The following is a 21,925-nucleotide window of genomic DNA, read 5'->3' as shown; positions in this document are numbered from 1 at the left end:
GATCACACATTACAGCAGGTGTGAAAAGAAAACCGAGTGGGATGTTTACTGAGTGAACATGCAAAGGGTCAGAGGTCAATTGTGCAGAATTATATAAGTTTTAGAAGTGGCACTAGAGTGATTTTTATTTATTTATTTTTTGTACTTAATTTAGACAACCATGAGTGATGGGAAGATAATTCGTTGTACTGGTATTTAGTCATAAAAGTATACTAAAGGAGAGATGTGATGAACAGCACGTGGGAGGTTTTGTACCTGCATTAGCACACATTCCACCCAGCGGCTATGGAGCTGTAGTTACTTAAAGACTTTTATAATACTTTCTGCCTCTCTATAAACCAATCAGTTGATGTGGGCTACAGGCTATTATAAAAAATAACCTCACCAGTCAACAGTTACACACTGCTCTGAGTCTATGGTTTACCAGGGAGGTGAAAATATCTGAGTGCAGCAGTCCAAAACCCCAGCTCAAATTACTGTTGTTACATCAAACATCTCCTTTGGTCACGATAATAATAACCACAGCTCTGAGGAGGGGAAAAAAAGGCCCATGACGCTCAAGAGTGCATGGAAACAGAGGGGCACCGAGCCCTGAAACTTCAGAAAAAAACCTCATAGCTCAAGGCTGACCATTTTAATCTCCCCCTTCATTCATCAGATCCCCCACTATGTGGAGCTGCTGCCAGGGACCCTCATCTCTCTCTCAAAAACACAAACAGTACCACAGACCCTGGGAGGCGGCCAGACCTGCAATGAAGGAGGGTCACCGAAGGGTCAAAGCAGATGCAGCCATGTTACATGCAAATGAATGTAAAAGCGCAATCACGACACAGTTGCAGGTAGTAGAAGCTCAAGAAAAGGGGGGGATGAATCCTGAAATCTGACAATCTACACATTTAAATCTAAGATTTTCCCCCCCAAAAAAGAGTCTTTAATATATGTCTTTTCTTCTTTTAATAAAAGAAACTGACAATACAAAAAAAGTGTTGATCACAATAAACAAAAAAGTTAATTCTTTGAATAGCTCTCTTTAACTTGTAATACAAGTCTTTTTCAATACACTTTCCAGCCTAAACAAATGAAATTTAACAGGCACACAGTTACAGTATATAGTAACATGTTAAGCTTTAAGACAACAAGACAAAAACAAAAGTCTTCTGGAGGAACAAAAGAACACATAAATAAGACATTCGGCTCTGATAGCTCCACATCGAATCACTCCAAGTACCGAAAGTAATTCCATGCCGGCAAATCTAAAACAACAACAACAAAAAAGATTTTTCCCCTCACGGTTCCCTAGCAACCCAGTCTATGTAGTAGGTCATATCCTATTCTGGTAGTAGTTTGTAGTTGTACTATCTGCATATTTTCACATTTTTCTGGGACCTCTTAAGAGCCAAACTATGTCTGAAGAAATGGTCTAAGGCAAAAGAATCTTAATTAAACGCATGTCCAGAAAACTCTAGAAGTCTCATTATTTTATTCTAATAGCAAAACTTATTGGGGGATTTAAAAAAAAAATTTCATGAGCCCCCTTTTATTTTATCCACTACTTTCTATCAATCTGACGGCATCCGCACATGTCTGGTCACTTTTCTGTAAAACTCTGTCATAGTCGTCTATCTCACTAGGTCTGAAAGATTATTATGATAGATCCTTACTGGGGAAGCGTCTCCTGCATCTTTGTGATTTTATCAGCTCAGTGGAGACTATCCCACAAAGAAATAGCATGTACATAATGACCCTGTACCTAACACCGTTTCTAATGCAATTGAATGAATTTCACAATTTCCAAATACAGAAGAGAAATTTCTGTCTGTGTGGACAGGCACAGACACAAATCACCATCACTCTGGTAGGTTTTGAATGAAGCTGTGAGGAACATTAAGGTTTGCCCTAAGTTTGAATGCCATCGTTATTTATCTATCCATGTCTAAAAGGGACTTTAGACCTTACAGAGCTTTGACCAAGAGATTTATCTAGAGTGTGAAGGGAGAATTCACAGCAGATGGGTGTCACCTGTCCTGCCTGCTGGATGCTATACCCAGACACCACCCCTCATCAAAACCAACATTTCCTGTAGTGAGAATGCATCCGTCCCTGCTGTGTGTGACTAGATGCTGTCCAGAGTTTGTGTGTAAAAAGACCAATCCAGAAATGTCACCAGTTTATGGGTTAAACCTTGTTTTGTTTTTACATTTTAATCACAAATTGTCTTAGTAGATCCAGTCCTGAGTAGGGAGGAACTCAAGAGAAGCTTTTCAAACGGTGGCGGTGGGCGGAGTTTGCTGAGGGTTGCTGGTGCCAGTGGGAGTGGCTTGTCTGGGAAGTGTGTACATGGCACCGAGGAACTGATCTGCGATGCGGCCGGCCTCTCGAAGACCACTGAGGAGTGCCCCGTGAACTGTAGCGGGATAGTTTCTGATGGTGTGCTCACCAGCGAAGAAGAGACGAGGGACAGGCTGCAAAAGAAAAAAAAAAAACGCTTTGAGATAAGCTTTAAAATGTTCCGCCGTTAGAGTTGGTTAAAAGTAGACGGGATTGGGAGGGTGGGGGTGGTAGTAAATTGTTGTGGCTCATCAGTCAACACATACATGCGACTTGTTCACATCAAATCAGCACGCCAACATCAAAACAGCCCAAAAACATCTGTGCTGGGAATAAACCGCTCTGCTTTGGTTGAATATTGTGGGCAACTTTTCCTCATTACTTTCTCGCTCTCACTCACTCACTCACTCACTCACTCACTCACTCACTCACTCACTCACTCACTCACTCACTCACTCTCACACACACACACACACACACACACACACACACACACACACACACCTGAATAATAAGCAGCCGTCTGCTGAGCACTTACCTGGGAGGCTCCTGGTATCGCTGGGCCAGGCGTGATGGGCTGCGCCATCAGGTCATAGTCATTGCCTGAAGAACCTGCTGCTACATATGAGTAGGATCCTCTCGCCCAGGGGTCGGCACGCCAGCGGGTGACCACAGTTTCCTTCGGCTGCCATCACAACACACAACAAAAACAGCACACGCTTTGTAAGAATTTTCCATGATGATATTAGAGGGACCTGTAAACAGCTGGATGGTGCACAGCTCCAACGCTGGCATGCATGCATGTGATTTTATCCCATTTGAAACCATAAGCAAATGATTTATAATGAAAGGTAGTTTGGATGCGACTCCCCCCCATTGCGGGCGCTTTCACATATGCTCGCTCTGTTAAGTTTTGCTGGTTATGGGGGTCAATTCAGGAATGAATTTGACATTCCACTTAAAGTATTGGAAAACTGAGAAAACCCAAATGTTTGAGCTTGAAAAAAGCCCCAACCACTACTTCACTGGAGGCTTCAAACATAATATTAAGATGTGTCTGATCAAAACTAGGGGACAGAACAAAAGACGACACACAAAAGGCTCTACCTGTGGCACAGCGCTACTTCCAAATATTCCTTTAAGGATGGCCAGGCAACGTCCGACTATAACGTCATCACTGATGTTCTCCATAATGCCAGCAGCCTCGCCAGCCATCAGAGCGAGCAGGATCGGGGCTAAAAGAAAGAGTCACAATTCGTTATTTAGACCAAAATATGGTTGGGGTTTTTTGGTTTGTTTTTAAAGAAACAAATTACTCATATGAACAGCTCTTAAGTAAACGTAAAAGCCCTTAAGAAAGTACTGAAGCAGTAATAGCATCAACGGCTAGAAATATGTGATGTGTACACCACCTTTGTAGAGGTTCCAGAAAAGGAATAGTTCGCCCCGACTTGCAGTGGTGGAGCCGACGTGACCGAACAGGTTAACGCTCGGATCCCAGAACACGCGGTCAAAACACAGCACCACCTTCAGAAACAGGGAGGGTGATAAATTAAGAACAGTCACCTAACAATCAGGCAGCTTATTTAAGACAAAACTCAATAATTTGTGAAGTACATCTAATGCTCAGCACATTGACAGCTCAGAATAGGTTGGGCCATGTGAATGGTAGAGCTCCTCCTGCTGGAGTAACTGCGCTAGTAGCAGCTCAGATTGCATAATAATGCAGTACTCTCCTCTGTGATGCAGCAGAATTAGAAAATAAAGTACTCTGCTGCGGATGATGCACGACAACAGAGGGAGTAGAGGAGCTGGTGGGGGTCAGGAGTGACGCAGAATGAGCACTCTGATCGGATTACTAACACGGGGCAAAAAGCATCTTTGGTGTGCACGCCATCCAGCTTTGTTCCACCTACACATACATGGCTCTCCTCTAGTCACCACTCATCATCTTCCAAACTAACACGAGGAATAGAACAACAATAGCATAGACATATATAGAGAAAATTGGAATCCTAGACTGATTTATGAAATTAAATAAATAAATAAATAAAAAACACAAAAGAAATCAGCTCACTACAGCAGAAGTGCAAGCTTAGCAATTTGAGCGCAGAATAACAAACCCCTCGGGACTACAATCAATAAATCCTGAATAATGATTTTGCTTTAAATGCAATATCCCTCCAGCAGCTGAAGGTCAGGTTTTCAGCATAATTATGCTGCAGCAAAAACAGAGGGTCATCTCCCTGAGAAACCAGCTCCTCAGTCCTGCTGAAAACACGCTACATGATTTAAAATAGCTTGAGCGCTGAAGCTGAACATGACAACATGTGTTAGGAGTCAAGCAAAAGTTGGGCACATCACATGTGTTACCCCACTGTGAATGAGTTTAAAATTAAAATCTTTGGACTCCAGCATAAAAATGCGACTCCGTTTTTATGAGTAGAACCTAAACAATGCAGAGTTTATCCTTTTCACTTTAACAAATGCTTATCCATATATTTAAATCCAACCTTGTTGAGGTTGCCGAAACCCATCCTCTGTATAGCTGATGTCTTCCACTCTGGCAGCGGGGGAACAAATTGGACTGCAGGGGGCTGCTGCTTCAGCACCCCGAGGGGTAGCGTGCACAGCACAGCGTCACACTTGTAGATGAATGTCTGAGTCGTGGAGCGAGTGTTCACAGCTATAACCTCACAGCCTGCAGAATCAACAAGAGTGCTCCTTAAACATTCTGCATTTATATGAACTGCAATACTGAGTTCCTTCAGTTCCACTTTTGCCAAATGACATAAGACACATACCAGATGCTGTATATCGGACCTGCCGCACCGCTGTGTTTAGTTTGATGTCCAGGCCCTCAGCCAAGGCCACAGGAACACACGAGTAACCATTTCTTACTGTTAAGTGGCTGCCAGTGAACTCAAAATCATCATCCTGTGGAAACATTAATTTAACATTTTATGTCAGCACAATAATAAACTTCCCCAAAAGTATTTCAAAGCAACAATAGCTTATTGAGCATATGAAAAAGCCAAGAACCTCGACTGTCTTCATTAAAACCAACCGCAGTCTTGCATTGCACAGTTAAGTCTTTTCAAAATGTGTTCGTGTACATACCTGATCCCAGTGTTTGAGAGAAAGGGTGGAGAGGGGTGTAGCGTTGGCAAACTCCAAGTTGGCAAAGTGCCAGTCTAGGATCTGCCGATCCCTGGATGACAGGTAAACATCACTGTGGGAAAGAAGGGGAAGGCAATGAGAAGTGAGGTACACTGACAGCTCACGCTAACTCAACTCAGGCTGCTCTTTCAAATGAAATTCTGAAAGAGTTGGGATGCTGTGTAAAATACAACTAAACACAAAAATATAACTAAAAACACAAACCCATTATCTGATAAACTGATAACAGATAGAGCCCTTTCTACCACCGTGTCCGTTGATTTTTGGTCTTGTCTCATGCGTGCAGAGACGTTTTGGAAACTGCTGAACCTTGTGGTGCTCATTTTTACTTTTCTAACTCTGCCTCTTTAAAAAGCTCTTTTTATACCCAGGTTACTGACGCGTCGCCAGGTAACCCAATTCATTTTCTTTTTAGTAACACTTACTTTTCCCGCCTTTTGTTGCCCTTTCTCTTATAAATACTGCTTCATAAAATGCAAATCAGTGTAATCACTTTTTATTTATGTCTTGGAAAGCGTCCCTTAATTTTTCGTGACTGGGTTTGTATTTTTAAAATATTTCTTTAAACACACAGTGTTGTTTATTTAACCAACAAATTTCACTCAATCCATATTTAGCAAATGATGCTTCAACATAATCAGTCCAGTATTTTTACTTGTGAAAGCCGCTGAAGATTTACATCAGTAATGACATCGCAGGTTAGTGTTGCAAACCCAACTGTGACTTTCATTAAAGGACCAAAAAACAATTGCTTAATAATAAATCACCACTGTAAACCTGGAAACAGGATTTACTTTGCCACTAAACACCAAAGTGGTACAAAGTACAGCCAACTCTGGGTATTTGTTCTAGCTCAGAACTCAAATGTAAAAACAACATCTCGGTGTTTAGAATCGTTTTTTTATAACCCCCCCCAAAAAAATCCAAATCCTGTTGGGGTTCTTTGGGATGGAGGGTGGGGTCTTACCTGGGTGGATTTGCTTCCAGCTCTTGGAGTTTCTCTTCAAGTTTGACCTGCATCTCCACCAACTCATCATACTCCTACAAACAAACAGCACAGTCATGTAATGTAGATTTCATTCAGTGTCACAAGGGATCACAATCACAGTGTAGGAAACTTCTTATGCTTCCAGATACTGGGAATATTATCACAAATACATGATTTTTAAAAGTGTTTTTATAGTCTGGCCTCGATCACTATCTTAATAATTTTTTACTTCAGCTTGCATTTAGTATGCACTTCAGGACCCAAAATTAGCAATACACCAGTACTTCTGTCAAACAACAGACTTTTGGAGATTGAGTTTCACATGCATGTACATGTGTGTACACGGTACACACCCTGAGGGTTTCAGGTCATGCAGAAAGGACACGCAGCTTTGACAGAAAGAGCTGACTTAACCTGTTCAGTTCACCACAAGAGAAAAAACTAGGACAGTGCAAAGTCTGGTATTACCACGTAGCAGTCGAAGCTCCAGGCAAAGCTACATTAAGTCTTAAGGATCCCTCGCCTCTAAACTAGCTGACCTGAGGAAACACAAAAAGTGGCAAGACTACCACAGAATCTCTCAACAAAAAGAATTTCACTGGCTTTAAAATCTTGTTCTACAGTGCAGTCATAAAAGAATATAATGTGCATAAACACACACACACTCTCTTAAAAGCCAAGTCTGTCTTGCTAAAAGTGTATGTATACACATGTGCAGACAGAAAGACTGTAAGACAGTGATTCAAACCCTTGAAGTGGTCTCTCAGAGAGCGGATGGGTCGCAGACAAATCCAGTTCAGATACCAGCTGTGTTTAAACTAAATCTTCCCCTTTAAATACACACACAGCAGTAGTGGAGGTGATTTATCCTCACCAAAAATAAAACAGCGGCACTCACTCTAATATTACGTCCAACTGAGGCATTAAACCACTTAAACACAGCCTGTCTGGTTTACTTAGACAGCACAGCATTAAAATTCTGCGAGGCATCCACCCTGAACTAGTGGTCCATAAAATATCCCCTTCAGATGATAGTACTTCTTTAGCACTATAATACTCTTAAAATCACTTGTTAAATATTGAAAGTTCTTTCCTACACACTGTGGTGGGTCAACTTCCCGACCAATGAATGAACCTTATAATAAACCTAGAATGTCTAATACTGCCTCATAGTAGCTCAACCTACAGAAAATAAAAACAAAACACAGACACTATGTGACACTAACAAAAGTGTAGGATAGTGTAAGGAGTTGTAGCTATAATGCTCTTCTATGACACTGATTAGTGATTTTTGGATCATATCCAACCATCCATCCTCTTCCCCTTATCCCATGTGAAATACATTTGCTTTTGATCTGAAATAGTGTTAGACTGGCGATCTGTCCAGTGTCTATTTTCCATTTCTCAAAAAACAAACAAACATCGAACTTACTTTGCAGAGTGCGGTGAGGTCTCTGTGCTTGCTCTTCACCAGGAATTCAGCTGTGATATCTCTGGGGGGTTTTACTTCACTTGCTTCTTTATACTGCTGATGGAGCTCCTTAACACGTTCCTTAGTGGATACCATCTGAAAGGTGGAGAAAAGAGTTGAGGTAGGTAAGCAGAGCGAGGGGAAGAAAGTGGCAGCTAAGGAAATTGATAAAGTAATTTATGCTCACCTTATTAAGAAGATCCCTGAGCTCTTCCTGAGTCTTCACAATCTTCTTCCAGTGTTCTATCTGCTCATCTTTTACATGCTTCTCCTGCAGCCTACACACATACAGACACATTAGAGGTGTATTCAAGTACCTATAAGCATCTTTGATACTGATACCAGATTCTGTTACTCACTGTATGACCACCTCCAAAGCCTGACCCAGAGACACTGGTTTGTTATTGAGGAAGTTAAAGTCCAGCTGGTGGCTGAGGTAAGAGGTGGCCTCCAGCAGTCGGTTGAACTCTTGCTCCACCATCTCATCTTTTTCTTTTGGTACCTGGACACCCAAGCAATCGCATGAGGAGAATTTCTCATTGGTGGCATTTAAAAGACAGCATAATAAAAGTACAGGCACACGAGACATGGCACTAGTCAAATAAACAAAACTACACTTAACTCTTTTGATGTTTAGGAATAATGGAATCAATACTGACAAAAAAACTTTGATTCACTAATAAAAGTTATTCATGTCTCCTTAAAAAATACTTAGAAATATTACAGTATTTGATGCCTTGATAAACATGCAGAAAGAGATTTATGACATGTTTCAAAATCACAGAACACAGACAATGCAAGAAAAGAGTTAGATCTATGGCTAAGCATTAGTAGAACACATTACACATTATGATTGGGGTGAAACACATGAGGATGCTGTACATTTATCAAAGAATGGAGCTTTCTTTATTTGATTTGATTAATGCATTGAATATTTTTCACAGCCAGCCTCGTCTACTGCAATTTAGTAGAAATATAGCCAATGATATAACTAGATTTTCTGCATAGCATTGTTATTAAAATGAGCTAAAATATCGTGTTTGTAATGCGTTTTTTGCTAACCAAAGTTACTTTTTCACAAATTGAAACCAGAAACATTTAAACTGATTTCGTATCAACTCACTACTTTAAAAAAATAAAGGCTAAAAATGTTAAATATAGTGTTTTGTCATTTTTTATCCAAACACAAAAGTTAATGACACTTTGCTTATTTGCTGTTCTCTTTAACTACTACAGGGATTTAAAAAAAAAAGTTACATGATGTGAAGCTCAAATGGATGAGCAGCAATATTTAGTTCTAAAATTGGTTAAAAAGGAAGTAAGAGAAATAGTATGCAAATAAACAGATACATACACTTGTGCACCGTTCACCCTTTAGTAGTTCACCAAAAAGATGAACATGGCAGGAGAGAGGGGAAGAGAGAGACAACATATTAAGTAAACATTTTCAAAGTCAAACGGTTTTGCACAAAAGTAAATCATGTACACTTAATTTGCCTTTTCCTGCAGGGGGGGAATTAGTTACATGTGATGTGACTGCTTCAAAAGATTTCAAAATAGAGCCTTGAAAAGGATCCTAAACATCCTACTAATGTTGCTGCAGTTTAATGGGCAGAACACAAACTAAAGGGGGAAAAAACAATTTAATGACATTAGGCTAGATCCGTTTCTAGGCTGTTCAGTTCCTAGAGGAACTAGAGCTGTTGTTGATCAGACGCAACAGTATGTAGTTAAAAACTCTACCACCATGTTTCGGTGAATCTTTGAAAGCCATAAAAGGGACAAGTACCAGCTAGGAATGCAAACACAGCACTTTAATGCCAAGAGTTCACCTTTTCTGCAAGCATCAAAAGAAAGAAAAGAAAAGAAAATCCTAACAGAATGTTCTGGTTTACACATCTGTACATGTTAAAAGCAGACTCTGTGGCGCTTCCGACATTTATGCATGAATGTGTCTAAAAGCATGGCCATACCCTCGTTTAAGTTACAAGTGCAAACACACAATCAATTTCAACAAACTCAGAAACCACTGACTTGTTGTTGGACATAATAAAAAGACTCATTCAAACATTCAGAGTGAACCACCAGACCCACAATCAGGAACAGAAATCAAATAAATAAACCAGCATGGAGGTGGGTTTTGAGCAGTGGTTATCAAACTGTGGGGGATGATGGGGAACAGCCAGGTGAGAAAAAAAACATAATAAATTGACCCTGTGATGCACGGTGAAGCTACTTTGTGATTTGAACCCTTTTGTTAGTAACTGATAAAAATTATGGCTTCCCACGTGTTTGTTTTCACGAGACATTTGCCAACTTTAACCACATTTCCACATCAATTACTAAATGATTAAAGCTGCAAACGATTACAAAATCATCTCCTAGAGTTAGGTAACCCAACAGAAATCATGTGAAATGACCCCAAGAAAGGCATTCATTGAAAACATCTTCACAAGACCACTGAGCTGAAACAGAAAACACAGACTTTAACATGTCTACTGAACATTGTGTGGGTCTGGTCTGGAGCTATGGCAAACATAAGTTGTACATGGAGGTTATCTGTGTTATTAAATCAAATGGTTCACATAGTTCTGTTACCATCACTGGGAATGTTTAATGGGTGTGTCAGTATGAACAGCAGCATGGTTGAAGCAAGCAGACATATTTCACACATCAGCATGCATGCCTCTATTGCTGTTAGCCTATTGCCACATCGTGGTTTTGTAACAAAATTTGGATTTTTACAAAAAAAAAAAAAAAAAAAAAAAAAAAAACAACAACAAACACACACAAAAAGTTTGTTATTAAAATTAAATCAAATATATATTTACAAATATCTTAGGAGCCCCACTGAGTTTTGCTGCAACAGGATAATAGACAAGAGGCACCTCAGTATTATTAAGATCATTCATTGTACTTACAGCCTGTCCATTGGCTTCATATAGTGGACACTTCTGTTTGATCTTGGCTAGCTCCATGTTAACCTGCTTACTGACAACTGCCATAGGATTTCCTCCTGAACAAGTGCACACACAGACCCAAAATACAATGACATTACACAGGCTGTTATCACCCTCTACAGGTTAATCAAAGTAAAACTAAACCAATATAAAAAAACTATAATTAAAAAATAGCTCTCTTAACACTGTGATCTCAGATCATGTGACACTAAAAATTATTTGCATCTTGAACACATGAACGCTTCTGAGTTTTGGAGTATTAGGAATTGTATACTAAAATATATACACCTCTACAGCACACAGATGCTAAACACTTACTAAATGCAAAAAATGATTAACTTCAGCATCTCAACAAAAAGAATCTGATTCTTACCCAGCCCTGTCACTACCATGGCTCCAAGATCTGCAACATAGTTGCCCTTCCTGAATGTGGCCACTCTGCCTCCAACACGGTCCTGCATGAAAAGATTAACATTTCAAAAAGAAATTTAAAAGTATACATGAATAGAATTTAGAGGCTTGTTATAGTGAGCATTTTAAAATCTCAAATGACTTATACCAACATCTGATTAACAGAAATACTGTTAGTAATGTACCCTGGCTTCCAGCACAGTAACATCCATCCCAAAGCTCTGCAGCTGCCGGGCTGCGGCCAGGCCAGACACACCTCCACCAATGACTATAACCTTCCCAGTCTTCTTTGCTGCAGGACAAGGCAGTATTTTATTTTTCAACTCAAAGTCATGTAGAAAACATAAAATGTACCAAAATTAGGTTAATTGCTAGTGCTATTTCAGCAGTAGAATAACTGGATGAACTTACTGGGTAAAGGCTTGACCCTCTTGTAAATACCAAAGTTAATGAGACCATGCCTTTCCAAGTAACTGTGTATCCTGTGGACCAACACAGCATCACCTACAAAGAGAACAAATGGACATCAAATTTCTCTTTCTGTATGAGGACAAAAATAAAAATAATGGGGAAAAAGTGTTTTATTTAATTCCTCACTGTTATATGGAGCTTCAAGCTGCTGCGCTGTGGCCTCAAAGGTCAGCTGTATTTTAGGGTTGTCTAGCCACAGTTGGAGCTGGATGAGAATAACATGAATTACAGTACTGCCCTTTATCTAGAAACTCAAATTAATCCATTTATATGAATACATACCGTGCGGTTGCGAATGTACAGAAAGACCTTCTGAGTCTGTTGGGGACCACTGATGATGTCAGGGAAGCAGGCTGCTTCCTGGGATGTCATACGGTCATGAGGAAGACGGCTCTGGAAAGCAGCACCTTCCAAACCTAAAAATAAACACGCATATTTCTTTTCTGTTGAAATGAAGTCTAAGATCAGTTTAACACGCCACTCAGTTAAGAATTGCAACCAATTAGCAGAACATGTCTTCTTTTACTGCTCTAACATGCAAGTGTTTCACACACCAGACGGTTCATCTGGTTCACTGTCATTCTCTTCCTCCACAGGTGGGGGTGGAGGAGGGATGACCTGCTTCCTTTCTTTCTCTGCTTTGGCATTCCTCTCCTCCTCTGAGTAGTATTCATCCTCCGAAAGATTAGCCAGGCTTTCGTCCATCTCGCGGTACTCCACCTGCAACAGTAGGCACAATAAAAGCATCATTAAAACCGGCGTTTGTGTAAATCGTTCATTTACTCCCACTTCTCTTAGAAGTGCTGAAATATTTCTCAGGCATAACCAACAACTGCCAGAAATATCACACTGTAAACACTGGGAAACAACTGCCACTTCTAACTTTTCACGGAGGTGCAGACGCAGAAAAATACCTGTGTCTTGGGATAATGAACACTCCTCGGATAATGAACGCTCCTGAAGCACAGAATATAATCAATTCTCATGATGCCACAATAAACTTATTTCCTTTCCTTCCCTCGTGAGCATCTATAAACCTAAAATATTTACTTTTGCTCGCTTGCGTCGACTCGTCCTACGGACTTCAGCAGAGTCCTGATCTGCCCCTCCGGGGCCTGACTGGTGTGACAAAGAGGCTCCTCCATGTTCCCCACTAGGGGAAGACCTGTCCTTTTTCTTTGAATCCATAGCTCCAGCCACTGAGGCTGCAGATCCCGTCTGGATGTCAGAACCCGGGACCCTATCACCTCCCGCTGCAGAAGACGAAGAAGAGGAGGAGGAACCCGCATCTGATTTCTTGCTAGACAGCATTATGGAGGATGTTGGAGGCCTCTCCTAAACAAAAAAGGGAACAGGAATGAGATGTAAGCATCATCATTAAGGAGTACAACAACAAAAAGTGAAATGGTTGAAATTTAGATGTTAGCAACAGTGTAACCAATAATAATAATAAAAGAAAATATTGGATGAACATGATGATGTGGTTTTGAGCACTGGGTAAATAACTGTGTGCACACATTACTGCACTTATACTACTGCAAAATATATGAAAATTAAAGATTTACTTTAAAGCAACATATAAAAAGTACAAAATCCATAGGGATAAGAAACAATGCACAAGGGCCTGCAAGTCTTTGCACCGTCAGTCCAAAAGCCCTTGTAAGTGTAATTCTCAGTAATTGAAGGTTTGGTTAACAATTATTTTTCATCATAAACATTTGAACATCCTCCTGCCATTTGAAGCAAGAACTGCAAAATACTGCCTGGTGTTTGAAAATACATCATCCCAAAATAAAGACATTAATTCGTTTTTTTTTTTTATTTCTATAACTGGATGATTTAAACAATGTTGCGTGTGCATGGATGTCATGACTTTATGAAATGAGGGCACCAAGGTACAGTAACCTTGTCTTGTTTTACCCATTTCTCCGTGCACCTGGTAATATCCATTCAAACACTAAGAAATAAAGACAGAACCAGAAATATGGTTACGAACAGGACTGTTTGATATCGGCCTTTTGTGTAATTTTAAATTGATTTTAACTTAGCTAAATTACTTCGTAAAATACTGAGACCCTGCGTGGGACGAAGGTCTTTCACAATGTCTGTCGATCAAGTCGAGATATCTCCTGAAGAAAACAGGAAATGGCTTGCCGTTTGCCCGTCTGTATCCTACTTTCTGATTAAATATGCCCAATCCCGTTAGTCAGGAACCGTCTTTCTCTGACTTGTTTCAGCTAGCAAGCTAACGACAAAACTAGCTTAGCAATCATTTGCCAACAGCAGGTTTTCTTCTGTTCAAAGCCTTAAATGCACCATATGAATTTCATATCGTAACCATTTAACGCTACTGCTAAACACGCAATGTACTGCAGCCATATAGATTTAACTGAATTTAATATATTCCTTTCTAATTTCTCATTGGCGACCATGCTAGGTTAGCCAATGCTAACAATAAGCTCCGGCTAGCACCAATGGTAGCATAAGAGCACGTACGCCGGTTTGTTTGGAAATTAATGCGTATTGATACACTGTTCGCGAAATCGTTTGCAAACGTTCTCACACTACTCTGCACTACACTGCTACTGTTTTAAGGCAACCGGAAATTATAAAATACTGAAAATATTAATAATACCTCTCAATCCCCCAGAAGATGTCAACACAAAGACTCCACACTATTAGACCTTGCACAACGAACTTCTCTGTGATTGGTGAATGGAAAACGTTACGCAATTGCCGCCCTGTGTAGTTAATGGTTGAGATAACTGCCAATCTAAAACAATGCCGAGCCTTTGAATAGCTCCTACTGTTACTGCCATTACTCGAGGGCGCTTTTCGTGGTTAAATGGATCATAACTACTGCAATGGATGAAATATTGTTTACCTTTAGATATGAACACTATGTTGGTGCTCTGGAACAGCTTCTGAATCCAGCACGGAAAGAGCGTTTTAAAGAAAAAAAAATCATTTATTACTAAATTACAGCATATGTTATACTGAGTCAAAATTACAAGTCAGTTTATCATTTTTTTTAATTAAGTCAGCCTTGTAAAGCCTGATTCAAAAAATATTTGTTGAATAAAAGTAAATCATATCAGTTTGCCCATTTCGGTTTTAATTTGCATAATTTTTGCTACTTACGGCATTTTTTTGTGGAGTTTATTCACACAAATCTCAAATATGATACCCTCGGAGTTTCAAATTTGCATAGGCCTAGTTGACATAGTTCAACCCAGTATCACGGCTTTTTATTTATTTTTTAGTGGCCAAAACAAGCCTGCAAGTTCCGCGTTTCCGTCCTACTTTCTGTCCGCAAAACCCCGACCCTGCAAACAACTGACGTCATCCCTAGAAAAGAAAAGAGCAGGTGTGGCAGAGTAGGCGGGGTAAGCAGGTAAAGGTGTTCCGCTCCGTCGGGCTCACGACTCAGGGAAGCATATCGATGTTCTGCTTTTGAGGCTTTTGTGTCTTCGTTTTAGAGCTGATTGCACGTAAGTGGCTAAACATATAAACCCAAGTGTTAGGCGTGAATATAATGATAAAGCATTTTGTTTGGGGTAAACTATGTATTTGAACAAACCCATTTAAAAGTGAGCGAAAACTCAGTGGTGTACTTTTAACAATCTGTATACCGTTGGGGTCGGGGTTTTAGATTTCGTGTGTACAGTATTACAAAGGTTTTCGCTGTGTTTTATGTCGAGCTGTGCTACAGTGTTTTGTGACGTCAGTTGTCAACACACCGTATAAATCTTTGGTGAACAAATGAGCTAGTATACTTTTAGTAGGGGGTTCATACATTGCCGTGGATGTGATAGACACATTTGCAATGCTATAAACTGGATCATACTTGTAAACCTATAATGATTCAATCCAACAGAAGCGAGAAAATGGTGAAACAAGAGTCAGAGTCAGCCAACCGGCCAGACAACACCGCCTTCACCCAGCAAAGGCTTCCGGCATGGCAGCCTATACTTTCTGCTGGAATTGTAATCCCAGGATTTGTCCTCATTGGGCTGGCCTTCATCGGCATTGGAGTCGCTCTCCTTGTCACTTCCAGGAGCATCCAGGTGTTAGAGGTATGACCTCCACACTGAAAGCATATGCCTAGGATGAACAATCAAATGACAACTTTTTAAAATAATTATAATTATTAAACAGGGGCGGATCTAGAATGGTGGCATGTGCCACCCTAAAATGATCTCTTGCCACCCCAAGTGTCACCCTAGTTTTGCACATGACAGTGTTGTTTATTAAAATAAGATACCATTAACTTTGAATTTATTGAATAGTGTTAGCCCCCTACACCAGCGGTCCCCAACCTTTTTTGCGCCACGGACCGGTTTATGCCCGACAATATTTTCACGGACCGGCCTTTAAGGTGTCACGGAAAAATACAACAAAATAAAACTAGTACCGGTACCGAAAAAAAGAAGATTTATTCATAACACACGTGAAAAGACCCAGGAAAACCGAGTTAACGATAAAAACGATAACAAAATAACGCTGAAAACCGATTAAAAACCCTGAAAACCATACATTTCACACCCGAGCCTCAACTCTCGCGGCCCGGTACCGAACGACTCACGGACCGGTACCGGTCCGAGGCCCGGGGGTTGGGGACCGCTGCCCTACACCATTAACAAATGGTTCAGCTCATAGCAGGACTGGCTTTTTTCTTGTTTTCAGCAGAAAGCCATGCCTATGATTGTGCCAGAGCACATTTTGAACAACACCGCTCCATGTTGTGTAGCTTTCTGAATTTTATACATATTGTGCTATATATTTATTTATTAAACTGGCTATAGAGTACATAGAATCAAAATTCACGTGTTTTATGTGGATTCTATGTGAAACTAACATGTTTAATTATGTGGGCTACAGAAAATAATTAAGTTATAGACAATATTTATATGAAAAGCATGTATATTTACTGCATTTGAATCATTTTAACCATATGTCATCACCTGCATATGTGTTTGGAAAAAAAAAAAAAAGGCTTTGATTTTGCAACCCCATTTGATTTCTCTGCCACCCTCATGCCACCCTAAGAAAATTTCTTTAGATCCGCCCCTGTTATTAAACAGTCTTTAAACATTAAAATTGATATATGGGATCATTCTTATAAACAGTTACTGACCATGCTGTCTGCTTACAGACTTGATTACAAGAATAAAAATAGGTGTTTTTGAGAAGTAAGAATTCATACTTTGATGTTCTTTCCCACACAGTTGGACTACACTGGGGATAGCAACGGATCACCATGTTCTAGCTGCTCCCAGTCAGTTATAGCAAACTGCAAGTGCTCACTGAACTTCACCCTCACTACTCTGTTTCAGGTTGGGATGGATCCTTATTTTATATAATTTATGCCAGCATAACTGTACTCCTGCCTCTCAATTCAGTGGGGTTTTTTGGTTATTGCTTTTTTTTTTATGTGGGTTTTGTTTTCCTTAATCCAGGGCCCTGTGTTCTTTTATTACGGATTGTCAAACTACTTCCAAAACTACAGAAGATATGGGGCATCCAAAGACGATAATCAGCTATATGGAGACCTGAGTTACTTTACAGTGAGTTAAGAACACACAGTATTTCACAGACATGCACAGACTTGGATGTGTAAAAACATGCAGTTTCTAAAGCTGTGCTGAATTTACTTTTACAGTTCTGTAATTCATGTAAATCTTACAGACCATGAATTTAAAAAAAATGTCTGTATCTCTTGAAGAGCCCCAGTAGTTCCTGTTCCCCCTATAACTACGACAGCAGCAAAAAACCAATTGTGCCATGTGGATCAATAGCAAACAGCATGTTCAATGGTTTGTATGGGATCTCTAGTAATTGTGGAGATTAAAGTATCTTCTATAAAAGGAAGTGTTAATTTTTTTTTTCTTTTAAAGACACTTTCACGCTGACTTGGACCGTCAATGGGACAACAAATAACGTGACCTTGGATGGAAAAGGAATAGCGTGGTGGACAGACTACAACATCAAATACAGAAATCCAAGCGTTACACCTCTGAAGAATGCCTTCAATGGTAGTACCTTTAGTTTAATTTTATCTTAAGTTGTGTTTAATAGAGGGTAATAAAGTGCACATTCCAGGAACTTAACATACTTTGGTAAATGTTGGCCTACTTTGACTTGCAGGTACTGTGAAACCCATAAATTGGGCCAAGCCTGCTTATGAGTTGGACGCATCAGATCTTAGTAACAACGGGTTTGTGAATCAAGATTTCCTGGTGTGGATGAGGAGGGCAGCACTGCCAAATTTCAGAAAGCTGTATCGACGAATCAATGCAAGCGGGGATTATCAAAAGGGTCTCCCAGCTGGAAACTACACGATTGACATCACCTACAGTATCCTTGTACTCATTACAGAATATACGATGATTTAAAGGATGATGCATATTTATAATATATGTATTTATACACATGTATAAATGATGATATGAAACCAATGATATTTAACACTTACAAAATAGCCTGCTGTTTAAAAAATAAAAAATTCCACGATTTAAAGATTTACGAGGCTCCAGTGTCGTGTTACAGCCACAGCAGTGTATTCGTAACCTGTTCAACGGGTTGGGTGTGTCTCTGTTCACCAGAGCACTGGCTTGAGCACAATGACTCAGGAGTTCTTTAAGGTGACCAAAAAAACAGGCAAATCTTCTGACATAGGTAAACAAGCTAGGCAAATAGCTTTTGATTGTCCTGTGCCAAGGCAGGACTTATGTAAAGTTCTCCATATCGCCCACTTTAGAAAACAGGGCTGTAAGTTTGAATACTTTCAATACAACATTTAAATATATTTGTTTGTTTGCAATACAAGCAAGACAGATTTTTATGGAATGAAAAATGTACTTTTTGATATAACTTATGTCTTTTCTGCTTTAGTGTTATTGTTTTCCACAACTGGTATCCATTTGTATCTATTCTCAGTGTATATCCTTAACACTTGTGCCCCAGACTATCCTGTTCGGGCTTTTAATGGGGCGAAGAAGATTGTGTTCAGCAATGTGTCCTGGATGGGTGGAAGCAATGAATTCCTCGGCATTGCCTACCTCGTGATTGGTTCCCTGTGTGTCGTGATGTCCGTAGTTATGCTCATCGTCTATGCTAAATTCAAGTTCCCCGATGAGGAATGAGCATCTTGTCATGGACTTCAGCGGATGTATCGACTCGATCAACGTTTTCAATTATCCTTTCCGTCTTTTTGGCCTTCATTCGATGAGGTGATCAAGGTGCGGTTTAGTCCTCATGTGAAATGCTCAAATTACGTATTTTATCCTGGGTATGAAGATTTATCTCCGGAGGTGCAGACAAAGTCTGTTTTTAACTTTCAAAGGACTTGATGCTGATGTTACTGTATTGATTCCATGCAACTAGTGAGCTAGCATAATTTATTTTATTTTTTTAAAATGTTGGTATATATAGTTGTCCACCGGCACATCTGTAAACTAATCCTTTACTTGTCTAGCCAACAAATAGTCATTGCCAGCAGACCTCTTAAAAACATGCTTTTGTCATCAAAAACTGAGCTGCATTCTCACTTTAACTCAGTAACAATATTAAAGCCATAAATCATTGAAAAGCTATTTAATCTGTGGGGTGTGTAATAGAAGTTGCAAATGTTGCTGTTACTCAGGGATGCGGTGTATAGGCTAAGCCCCTAATTATATTTTCTCTTAACTTGTTCCAGTTTGAACTGTTTACTCTTTGAAACTCATGCTTTACTTTATGTTGGTATTTATTTAAATAAACATGACCAGAACGATTGTGTCCTACTTCTTATTCTGCATATATAATCATACTCAAAAAGCTCAATTTGGTACATGACATTTTATTTTATTATCAAATGTGTAATATCATGTGCTGGTGGGTCTGCCTTCTTGATGAAAAGGCAAAGGGAGATTGAGATGTGATCTTTTTTTTTTTTTTGTCCTGTGGGTTTGTGGGTGGGGTCTCTGTAGAAGGGACTTGTTCCAGCTCTTTGTCCTGTTCTTCCAGCAGTTTCTGAAAACTTTTTGGGGCGATACTTCTCACATTGTCCTGCCGGGGTGGGGCCCACTCATGACACTTGATTTAAATGTGATCCCATGGAGTGCCGATAGAGCACATGTCCAGAGGCCCCATTCCCACCATGCCACTATTACTGTCTAACAATGGGATGGAAAGAGTACTTTACTCAAACACACTTTTCATATAGTTAAAAATATGCTAGGCTACTTTCTTTTTCTGCTCCATTTTGAATGCACATGCTGTACCTTGTACTCCATAACATTTATTTTAAAGCTTTAGTTATTATTTTACAGAACTTTAGATACAAATCTACACACAAAAGGAAAGAAAGTTTAGCTAACTTGTATCTGCAGTTAAAGTATATAAGTTAAAATCTATCAACAGGGGCACACATACACACACACACACACACACACACACACAATTTTAATCACATATATACAGAATTACATAAAAAATTAAGCAGTCATAATGAAATGAATGCTCACAAGACGAAGTCCTCAAAATCATTTTTTTAATATATATCATGACTAAAGATAGAAATCTATACAAGTTTTCAAATTTTGGGGAAATATATTCCAGTCATTAATTGCTTATTAGGAGAGAGCTGACTGCGCAAAAAATGATGCATTACTTAGGCACACCTACATGGCGGACCTTGTTGCTATACTCATTTGCCCAGAACAGGCTGGATAAATCTCGTATTGTATTCAGATGTACTAAATGCATATCTGAATTCAATAGTAGAATGTGTTTGTAAAGTGATCTGATGAACTTTAAGTCAGTCTTATTCACCTGTGAGCAGCATGACATGCAGAAATGAGAAAGAAAGAAAGATTCATTGCATTCAGATTTCCTGTCTGTCACCTTATTTATGGAATTACCACAACAACTTTCATGTGCCAGGGAATATACTTTTCTCGCTTTTGAGTTTGATAGTGTTGAGAGAATCTGATTCATTTTCACATCATCTGTGTGGTTAAAAGTCAAAATATTTGTGCTAGTTAAAACCAATCTGGGACTGCATTTCTGGAGGACTAGCACTAAGCTCTAAAAACAAATTAATATGAGGTTATATACTTTTTTACATTTATAACATTTTGTATTGTCCCATTTATGGGTACACTTTTGAGTTCTCTTTTCCTAAGAGTTAATCAGTCCTTTTATAGATCTGTTTAATATTTTCTTTCGTCTGTGTTATGATCTCAAGGAACAAATTTTCTTTGGCCTTCCCGTGTTGTCCTATGACTTTATTTTGAAAACCTTCAATTAATTCAGTCAATTGTATATTTTAGATATTGGGCAAAGAATGTTAAACATGGAGCTGCCGTGCAGGCGGAAAAGAGGAAGACCACATTGACAAATCATGGATGTAGTGAAGGACAACATGCAGATAGTTGGTGTAACAAAGGAGGATATTAGGGATAGGGTGAGAGGGAGAATAGGATGACCAGTTGTGGTGACCCCTAGCGACAATAACCTGAAAAGAAGAAGGGAGTATTCACTTTTTATATAGGTGTAATATAGATTATTAAATATAAGCAACCAATTTTTTTTAAAGTATTACCTAACAAGGATTATAACTTTTTCTTGAGTAAAGACTTTAACACAAGTAATTCAACACAAAACAATTCTCCACGTTTCACGTACTGATAATAAATATGTAGTAGGTCACAGGGTTGCACATTATGGAGGGCCCAGAGTGCCAAAGGGAATTAAATAAATGCATAATTAGTATGTGAGAATGCTGTTTGTAGATTACAGCTCAGCATTCAATACCATCGTTCCCTCGAAGCTGGACAGGAAACTACAGGATCTAGGACTGAGCAGCTCCCTCTGCAGCTGGATCCTTAGCTTCCTGTCTGACAGACGCCAAGTGGTCAGACTGGGCAGCATCACCTCATCCCCCATCACACTGAACACTGGTGCTCCACAGGGGTGTGTACTGAGCCCTCTCCTGTACTCACTCTACACCTACGACTGCACGGCCACTAACAACTCCAACATCATTGTGAAGTTTGCGGACGACACTACAGTGGTGGGTCTTATCACCAACAGTGATGAGACAGCTTACAGGGAGGAGGTCAGCGCCCTGAC

The 21,925-nt window shown here is 39.6% G+C and overlaps 2 protein-coding genes across 6 annotated transcripts; one reads left to right on the top strand and one right to left on the bottom strand.

Annotated features, from left to right (window-relative positions):
- Positions 1-930: 930 nt before the first annotated feature.
- Positions 931-14,584, bottom strand: kdm1a (lysine (K)-specific demethylase 1a). Of its 5 annotated transcripts, none has more exons than XM_080870575.1 (22): positions 14,445-14,532; positions 13,730-13,766; positions 12,860-13,144; positions 12,364-12,532; positions 12,092-12,252; positions 11,936-12,014; positions 11,750-11,842; positions 11,524-11,630; positions 11,301-11,382; positions 10,889-10,983; positions 9,322-9,339; positions 8,327-8,469; positions 8,155-8,245; positions 7,929-8,063; positions 6,476-6,549; positions 5,449-5,560; positions 5,133-5,265; positions 4,842-5,029; positions 3,741-3,855; positions 3,436-3,563; positions 2,867-3,013; positions 931-2,462 (listed from the first exon to the last, which is right to left on the bottom strand). In XM_080870575.1, exons 2-22 carry the CDS (start codon positions 13,757-13,759, stop codon positions 2,262-2,264), a joined length of 2,586 nt encoding a protein of 861 aa, XP_080726701.1. In that variant the 5' UTR covers positions 13,760-13,766; positions 14,445-14,532; the 3' UTR covers positions 931-2,261. The 5 variants fall into 5 exon arrangements, with proteins under 5 accessions (XP_080726701.1, XP_080726702.1, XP_080726703.1 ...); XM_080870576.1 differs by having other exon boundaries at positions 12,364-12,529; XM_080870577.1 differs by having other exon boundaries at positions 12,092-12,225; positions 14,445-14,530.
- A 563-nt stretch (positions 14,585-15,147) lies between these two features.
- tmem30b (transmembrane protein 30B) lies at positions 15,148-19,583 on the top strand. The gene is made up of 8 exons (XM_080870749.1): positions 15,148-15,300; positions 15,687-15,885; positions 17,038-17,145; positions 17,269-17,376; positions 17,535-17,625; positions 17,707-17,844; positions 17,957-18,166; positions 18,776-19,583. Exons 2-8 carry the CDS (start codon positions 15,697-15,699, stop codon positions 18,952-18,954), a joined length of 1,023 nt encoding a protein of 340 aa, XP_080726875.1. The 5' UTR covers positions 15,148-15,300; positions 15,687-15,696; the 3' UTR covers positions 18,955-19,583.
- Positions 19,584-21,925: the final 2,342 nt, after the last annotated feature.

Source organism: Rhamphochromis sp. 'chilingali' (genome assembly GCF_963969265.1).
Source record: "Rhamphochromis sp. 'chilingali' genome assembly, chromosome: 21".
Taxonomy (NCBI): Eukaryota; Metazoa; Chordata; class Actinopteri; order Cichliformes; family Cichlidae; genus Rhamphochromis; species Rhamphochromis sp. 'chilingali'.
This window is presented reverse-complemented; position numbering and strand designations above follow the sequence as displayed.